This window comes from Theobroma umbraticum, unplaced genomic scaffold (genome assembly GCF_002168275.2).
Source record: "Theobroma umbraticum cultivar Fairchild unplaced genomic scaffold, ASM216827v3 scaffold_20.0, whole genome shotgun sequence".
NCBI classification, from domain to species: domain Eukaryota; kingdom Viridiplantae; phylum Streptophyta; class Magnoliopsida; order Malvales; family Malvaceae; genus Theobroma; species Theobroma umbraticum.
The window spans coordinates 4,312,546-4,321,458 of record NW_018397266.1 but is presented as its reverse complement, the minus strand read 5'-3'; the positions used below and the strand labels follow the sequence as shown (position 1 = coordinate 4,321,458).

Here is an 8,913-nt window from a genome sequence, read left to right as displayed (position 1 = left end):
TTGAAGAGATCATCTCATCTATGGAGGTACAAAAAGAACCAAAAGAGTTCCATGACATGGTGAGATGGCTTTAACCAAAAGTTGACTTTGTAATATCAAAGCAGGCTCTTTCCTGAATGAACATACAGTCGAAATGGTCATAATTTGAGCTTAGTTCCCAACCATCTATCAACATGTGGGCAATTTTCCTCCTATTATAGCTGCAATCAAACTTTCACAAAACTTCAAACTTGACTCAGAGAAATGTCAACTGAATAAGCCACGGTTACCCATAAAATCGATGATCAGACGCCCATCAGAATACCGACCAGAAGGCCTACCAAAAAAGGTCTCGCCATAAGGAGGAGGAACCCGACCAAATGTTGCTGAGACACTTCCTGTGTCAGAGTTTGAATCACCCAATGTGTAAATTGCTGAAAAATGACAACCACAAGATGAACCGACTAACGAAGCCACAAGTGACATGCCGATTGCCATTGCCATTACAGTCCCCCTTTTGCTAATACTGGTAAGGCTTCCACAGTCCATGGAAGGGTTTCCCAAAATCTATCAGATCTTTAACAAAAAAAGAAGCAATATCAGATAAACCAGTTACAGTAAACTTTTAGCAGCTAATACGGAGCATTGTGGCACAGTGAGAAGGAGGATCAACCTATAACTTAATAACAGATGTAATACCCAGTTGGAAAAGATCATTGATTTTGTGGATTTTTATATTCAGTTACAGAGAAGAATATGATTAGAAACAGTGAACAGAGGAAAAGCCTAAATTGATGCCGCCACATTGACAGCTTTAGTTCTTAAGATGAAGATAGTTCTCAGAGACGCAAAATGACTAGAGGTTCATCGGAGCAGAAGATGAGAAAAAATACACACCGCATTCACAGGCTCAGAGAGGAATCAAAGGATTAGAAGATTAGACGGGAAATTAGAGACTGTACCTTTGGCAAGGGCAAGATCCTTTGAGGGGAAAAAACTCTAGTAGTTGTTCATTGAGATGCAGGGGGGGTCCATAGTCCATAGTCCATACTTAAAGAAGTTGACCATCTTCATTTTGGACCTGGGGAAGCCAAATGCATCAGACAAATTCTGGGTTACTATTACATATTGCAGTATACCAAAGACAATAGACAAGATAATGTCGTTTGTCAAGTAAAGAATACAAGTTGGCGTAGTAGTAAAGGAAGGAAACCTGAGAAGGTCGCCAATTGGGCGTTGAGTTGTTTCTACTTTTCAACGCCAAACCACATGAGGTCTCGAAAGGAAAGGAGCACTCTCATTCGGATTCCGTTTTCGATCCATTGTTGGGCAATATAAAACGTTTGTAGCTCTAAAGCGAATTGAATTCCTAAAGCCTTTGTGTCCATGTTTTGCTTTGATTGTAAACCCAATGAATTAAGCATTTCGTTATTTATAAGTGTATATCCAGCATGAATTAACAATGCAAATAATCAAATAAGTAATAAAACATGAAACAAACTGTAGTGCAAATGAAAATGAAAACAAATTCATTTCTAGAGGCTCTTTTTCATCATTTCAAAGGCATTTATTTTGTCCTCCCTCGCATGTTCATAGACAGAGTCCCAACGCCAACCCCTGATCAAAATGTAGTATGAGCAAGTTGGGAATTTTGTTTTAAAACTAATTTCTTCTTTCTTTCTTTCAAGGGAAACCATAGTCCACAGTTTCCACCTCAATCATGTCACTCACACACCAAAAGCAAAACAGTGGGAATAATAATTCACTAACAAACTCAACCTCAGGAACAATACACCAGATTATCTATATAACATTCCAAAGGATCCTCAAAAATAAACTGGTGAATCCCACATTTGTCTGCTAAATCAAATTTGAGTCCTAGGGGTAAAAAAAATAAAATAAAACAAAAAAGCCAAAAAGAGGAAGAGCGGTGGAAAGGCCATTTTACATAGTTTCAAGATGTAACAATAGATTAACGCTGAGTTCCGTGTTCCAATACTCCAGAATCCTTGCCCCACTTTACCAGAGCAAAAAGACGAGAACAATTAATAAGAAGTGAGAAGACAAAATATTATTGGTCCAAGAGGTCAAAAGTAGAGGATAGAATTTAACAAATCAATTGCCAATTACACTTCACCATCTCTCCCTTGACCTGGACCTGCCATTTAAAGCAACATAATGTTATTAGCCATTTGACTAGTCTAAATATTAAGAGCAGACATGCGCACTCTTAACACATTACAATGGGCAAAACAGCATCACTAATGAAATGAAAGAACAACACAAGCCAATATTTAGTTAACCATTTCAAAATATGATATACAGATGGAATTGGATAGAATGAAAACAATGGTAAATACTTCATTTCTTTTTTTTTTCTCAAAAAAAAAAAGGGAAAAAAAACAGCATCAATCTGCCAGAAAAGGCCACCTTAATATACCAATGCACTCTCCTAAAACTCACAAATTCTCCTATTCATTATATCTACAAAGTGAGAAAAAGGCGGGCACCAGAGAAACAAATTACTCAGCTAAGGATGCAAAGTTTTCCATGAAGACTGCAGAAAGGAGGAGCGGAAAGGCATGAGAGAATAAACTGGTAACATGTTATATCCTTACCTGTCCAAATCTCTGTTTCCCAGGAAACCTCTATCCTTGCCACCCTGAAATCCTCTTCGGTCATCACCAGGCCTTGTCCATGCATCAGCAGTACCACGAGATCTAGGCCTATTATCCATGAAGTCCACACCTCTAGATCCATCAATAGACCCAGACTGAGAAGGTGGTCTATCAGGTAAGCTGCCAACCCTGCCAGCTCCAGAACCAGGCCTTTCAACAGCTTTCTGCCCAAATCTAACTTTGTTATCCAAATCTCGGATAAGTATCCCTAATTCCCTTTCTTTGTGAAGCAGTGTGTCATGTAAAGTAGGTTGGCCTCCAGCAGGTTCTACTTTTGATATTGATTCTTTCTCAATCTCCTTCTTTAGATTATCTATTTCTTCCTTCAATATCTTTTCCTGCTCTGTTTCTGGCCTGAAACATTTCTCTCATCAGAAATGAAGAACACAATGGTGGGCCAATATATTCAAAAGTTGCTTGCAAGCAAGATATGAACAAAAGGGAATTGAGAAACAATTGTGTGCAAACACAAAAAATGATTGGGGCATCTGAAATCATCTAGATGACAACCTTACAAAGGAAACCAGAAAGAATGTGCAGTCACGCCGACAAAACAAAGCATTCTATTACTACAGAACAATAGAAAGTCACAAAGAAAATTGATGAAGTAACACCTTATAACTATGATGCATAAATTATCTGGCAGAAGAATTAAAGATGATGTTGGTTTAAAGGTAACTCCAAGATAAATAAGGATAAATAAAGGAAGCACACAACTTGACATATCACACAAAATTTTAAAACGAGCACATATACACATAAAAAAAACATCGTTTCAGCTGGAGTGACAAAAAAAAAGGTATGAAACCTAAAATAAATAAGTACTTAAAGAACTTTAAAGAAGCAAAGACGTGTGGAAGAGTGATTGAACAAAGTGCTACAATGGGAGGAAAGGGTAGTACTCATCCTGCCTTAGTCTTGGACTAAAAAGGAACAAAATGTAATGTTTATAGGTAAAGTTTCCTATGTGACTAATGGTGCATATGCTACCTACATGTGCACCACATTAATCTCAGGGTAATCTCATTTACAAATGACTTATGAAGAGTGTTAAGGATTGTGTATATGTGTTCACTTCCTGCAGCAGAAGGCAATCAAGTGGCAAAGATATTAGACCAAAAGCATGCCCATCCACATCAAAATTATAACATTTCCTATTTGGTAAATGTATGTAAATTTGGGAACATGGCTAAACTTAGCTGTCAAGAAGACAGAAATAAAAGGAATCCCCTGGCCGACCAGAAAGGAAAGAAAAAGGTTATTATACTCCACTAACCCACCAAAAAAGAAAGAAAAAAAAAAGTAATTGGCCGTAGTTTTTTATTCAACAAGCCCCAATACTTGTGGTACCAAAACCAAGAAAATATTTCAAATTCATAACTGAAAAACTCTTTTTAAAATTCAACAGCAAATTCGGTTTTAATGCATGAAAAAGCCGCTCAAGCTTGATTCAGAAACCTAACATCTGTTGAGAACTCACACATAATCCATTAATAGTTTCTAAGATGGAACCCTAGACTCCACCATCAAGCGCTTCAGCAACCATACTCACTTTAAAAAAAATCTGCTCAATCAGTAAATAATCTGTTAAGTAAATTCAGTTGTTTGCAGCTAGACCAGCAACTTATCAGTTCTGTGTTGTCTAATAAAGATATAAGCTCAAACAACTCCAAAAGTCTCCTCGAACTCCCCCCCACCCCACAGAAAAAAAAATTGAAGAACGACTCTAAAACAACTCAATTCGCAGCAGGATAGAGAGGCACGCAATGCATGAACTATTGATCTTACACAATACCAAAACACCCCCTTAAGAACAACTCAACACTCTATAGAGAACAGATATAAAGGAATTGTTTAATTTTTTATATGATACTGGAAAAACTCACATGCTACACAAAATTCACGGCAGCAATCAGAAAATGGCCAATGATTTAGTGGTTCCAAGAAAATATTCATGCCTCCACCAAAAAGAACAAAACTATTTTAAGGGAAAAAAACAATAGGGAACAATTACATTTTCTAGGTTTAAAGCAACATGATTCATAAATCTAGGCCCATCCTTAAATAATATTCTTCATATGATATTTGAACTGTTCCACATTAATTTCAAAGTCATAGAAACATAGGATTGCTTAATAGACAACATAATATACGCACTAATTATGGAGAATAAAAGAATCTGCAATAACAGCAATGTAGAAACAGATAAGGCAATTTACTGCAGCAAATATGCTGAGCACTAAAGCATCTTCAAAACCATCATAAATAATAACATTAAAGGAAACAGAACAAAAGCAATTCTAAAAGATTCCACCAAAACCATTTGGCAATAAATTATGAACAAAATGAATACAGAAATGAAATGGAAACCTTTCCATCCTGCGACGTTCCAATTCAAGATCAATCTTACGCCAATCCTGACCTCGTTCTTCCAGCAAAACTTCTCTAGGCTTAGCATCCCCAAATGGATTCACCTTTGGCCTCGGCTTCACTACATTTTCAATCCCTTGCTGCTGGGGACCCTCGGACCTGCTGGATTGTGCACTCGATGGCCTACTAGAGTGTGCGCGGTAGGCCTACTAGTTACCTTCTTTGCCTCAATCTCAGAATCCAGCGTCTTCCAATCCAATCCTTTCTCTGCCAACACCTCTTCCCTGGGCCTCGCTTCGCCAAAAGGATTCGGCTTATTCGTTTTAACTACTGGCTCATTCACTTCCCCTCTCGGTGGATCCAAAACTAATCTAGGCCTTTCCTCTAGGAATCCACCCCCACCACCACCACCACCTCGGGTCCATCTATCAGGCTCAGGTCCAGAGTCACGAAACCGGAACCAAACGTTGAAGATCGAACTGGAATTGGCCGTTTCCCAGCCGTCCAATTATCAACCTCATCGGCCCTAGACATTCCACCTCCACCTCCAGTTCCAAGCCCACCGTATCGATTTTGCCTGCCCGAATCAAACGAAGGAGTTGCTTTCTTAGCCATTGCCCAATTGTCCACCTCATCGCGCAGCGACGGGGATCGTAATCAGAAACCCTAGAAGGCGGACCCGTCGTTCTTCATCAAAACCTCCGTACGCCCTCCTTCCGGAGCCCCATGACCCGTCGCTATCCTCACGGTCACGCATAACCCGACCCGCAGGCGTACCGGACCTCCCATAAGACGGAAACCCACCTCCGAGACGCCCATACTGCATTTCCTCGGCGGACCGTTCCTTGGTCGGGTTGTAGGAGCATCATCTCTTCGGGTGTCAGCCTGTGTATTCCGTTACCCTAGCGCCGCCGCCGGACGACGAATAAGTCCCCATGGTGAACTCGGAGAGAGTCATTTTCTTCTTCTTAGTCTTCGCGCTAACAGCTTCCCTTAGGCTAGGAAAACTCTGCGACTCAGCAGTGAGGGCAGCAGATGCCGCAGCGGCTGCGGCTTCCGCAGCTTCACGCTCCTCAGCTTCTTCTCGCTCGGCCTCGGCGGCCCACGCGCCGATGCCACCCCAGGGTTTCGACATTTTTGAAAAATTTTATAATATGCGTCTTTTGTTTCCTTTTTTTGGTTGTTTGGTTCAGTTGAGATCTGGGGAAAAAAACAAGAGAGGAAATGGGACAGAGATCTAAAAGAGAGGGAAATGAGATAATTGAGCTGGGGCTCCGTTAAGGGAGCCGGAGCTCCGATTGCATGCGAAGAAGTTAAGAGCGGGTTACAGTTGTTTTTTCCTTTTTTTTTTTGTGTGTGTGTGAGAAAACTGTAGTTGAAGAAAATAAATCAAAACATCTGAGCCCAATGCGTTTTGTAGAGAGAGAGAGAGAGAGAGAGAGAGGCAGTGGAGTAAAATATAATGGTAGTAACGCGCAGGAAGGGAAGTGAATTGCACGGTCCACTGAGGGAGAGTGAAGGAGTTCTTGGAATATATGGTATTGTGGGTGTAGTGTGTAGCCCATTTAAGGTGGAGCCCATGTACTACTTTGACTTGTTGGTTTTGGACGGTAGGGATGGATGGTCTTGAGAATCTGGCCTTTTCTCTGATTTCCTGTGTTTTAGGGAAGCTCTTTTCTTTATGGAGGCAAAGGGTCCAAAATATGATGTCAAAATTAGCCAATCTAAATTATATTTATTCAACTGATTAATATTAGTATAAGTCAATAAAGATTAGGGATTTCTTTCTTTTATGGAAGAAATAGCAAGACAAGTGTATTTACTTACACATTTCTTAGATTGATAAAATACAATCGTTTCGTGATTGAGAAAAATTAAAAAAAATACTCATTCTCGTTTTATTCACATTGACATATTTTCTTTTGTATATTTTTCCTCTATTTTCAACCTCTGTTACCACAAATGAAAATAATCCAATATTAATAAGTTTCTTCCATTCCCACCCTTTTCTTTCTTATTTTTCAATTTTATATTCTTATAAAAACAAAAAACTGGATCAAGATCAACAAGTGCAGGTCGATTAACTCGCCTCTGAAGATCATGCTATGGGTTACTTAACAACTGCTTTGTTGTTAAGTTAATAGCTTGAATTGAATTTCTGGGCAAAATCATTTATGGGCAGGGCCTCATATCGAGGTTGGGTTCACATTTAAATCCAGAAAAACTGGACCTAAGAATCAACCGAAAGTGCAATTCCAAAACGACTCCAGCCACTTTAGTCTTCCAAATGATCAAAAAGTCTGTCAATGGGAAGTCAAATAATATGAACGTTTTATAGGCAGCAAAACATTACTCGAAAGTCAGAAATTTTAGGCCCCTCTGCCTCTGCCTCTGCCTCTTGGCCGTGTTTATGCGCCAGCATAGGAGAAAATTGTTGGCCATCTCTTCCAAGTAATTGGAGCTTTTTCCTTTGGCTAGGAATTTTGGAGGTTTTGACTTTTGCCTGGATCCAAGTGTGACATGACACCCACTTGGTCAAATTCCATTACTACTTGTTAGCCAATAGCCATCCCGTTCTGCTATGACCCTATGAAGCTTCTGAGAGGAGCCACAGCCTCGAGTGGAAAGTTATTAAAGATGTGCCACAGCTACGTACTTTGTTGGAGTCTTCTTATTACAACTCAACTTGTGAGGAGGTAGTTTTTGGTCACAGCATTGAATGCAAAGAAAACTGCAGCCTGTTTCATGTACGTAAAGAGGTTCTTGTAATTGAGAGAGAAAGTACTGGGAATACATAAAAAGTAATAGTGTATAAACGGTTACTTCGATTAGTTTAATTATTAAATATTTAATAATCAAATTAATTGAACTCTTAATTAAAAATAATCAAAATCAAATTGAACTATATAACTAACGAATTAATTAAAACTGAATTAATTCGGTTAATTCAGTTTAATTTTTAAAAATCGAATTTAACAAATTTTTTATTTTTTTTGTTTGTATATATTTATTTATATTATATTTTTTTAAATAAATCAATATTACAAAATATTAAAAATGAATCTAAAAAATTATAATAAATAAAATAAATACTTTTCTCTAAATTACTTTATAATAATATTTTTAATCACAAGATTACATACATGTAAATGTTGGTCTAATAGATATAATGAAAAGTAATAAATGAAAATAGTTTTTAATGGCTAAAGGAAAATAGTATAAGGGAGTGACAGAGGCTTAGGCATAATACTGAGTTTTTTTTTATTAAATTCGGGCTCTTTTGGGGTAGAGGGTAAGAAGTTAATTCTCTTTTTTTTTTAAACTCAACTTAAGATTGAGAAATTACCATAAGAATTAAAGTGGTAGTTATTTTATAATTATATGATTTATGATCAAACACGAACCAATTATTATATGCTAAAAGAAGTTTTTGACTCTTTGTATAAAGATTTCAGTTGGCATAAACTCTAGTTTTAATAAAATTTATTTTTCAAAAATAAAAGTCAAACCCAATTAATAGAAATTGACTTGAGCTAGTAATAAATTTGAATTAAATTAATTTCATGATTTATTATTTAGTGTTTTAAATATGGAATGTATTTATAAAAGCAATTGTATACAATCCATTCCCAAGCAACCCAACAATCCAACAAATTGTAAATAAGGTTTGGCGCCCTCAATTTTTTTTTTGTCTATTACTTGTTTTTATATATATATAATTATTATTATTATTCATATCAGTAAGAATTACAATGTATGGTTGAATGAAACAATAATTATGGATAGGTTAGAAAAAAATTAAACAATTAGTACAATTAAACACAGTTTATGCTGGTATAGACAAGAGTGTTGTGACAAAATATACAACCAGTTAATGGCTTAATGC

At 37.4% G+C, this 8,913-nt stretch overlaps 2 protein-coding genes across 4 annotated transcripts in view; both read right to left on the bottom strand.

The window, feature by feature from the left end:
• Window positions 1-1,625, bottom strand: part of LOC110423558 (GDSL esterase/lipase At3g27950-like) — a 3,439-nt gene extending 1,814 nt beyond the window's left edge. For 2 of the 3 annotated variants that reach the window (XR_016351712.1, XM_021437784.2), the window contains exons 1-3: window positions 1,193-1,625; window positions 942-1,060; window positions 270-555 (exon numbers count right to left, since the gene is read on the bottom strand). Coding sequence is in view for 2 of the 3 variants with exons in the window: in XM_021437784.2 (XP_021293459.2) it covers window positions 270-528 (259 nt within the window). In the remaining variant the exon portion in view is untranslated. The other variant, XM_089784750.1, reaches the window with a different exon arrangement.
• Window positions 1,626-1,759: 134 nt separating this feature from the next.
• LOC110423557 (eukaryotic translation initiation factor 4B2-like) lies at window positions 1,760-6,483 on the bottom strand. The gene is given in 9 exon segments (XM_089784748.1): window positions 1,760-2,137; window positions 2,598-3,011; window positions 5,028-5,226; window positions 5,229-5,477; window positions 5,480-5,677; window positions 5,680-5,709; window positions 5,712-5,883; window positions 5,885-5,916; window positions 5,919-6,483. Coding segments are annotated over 9 exon segments (1,563 nt in total). The 5' UTR covers window positions 6,163-6,483; the 3' UTR covers window positions 1,760-2,112.
• Window positions 6,484-8,913: the final 2,430 nt, after the last annotated feature.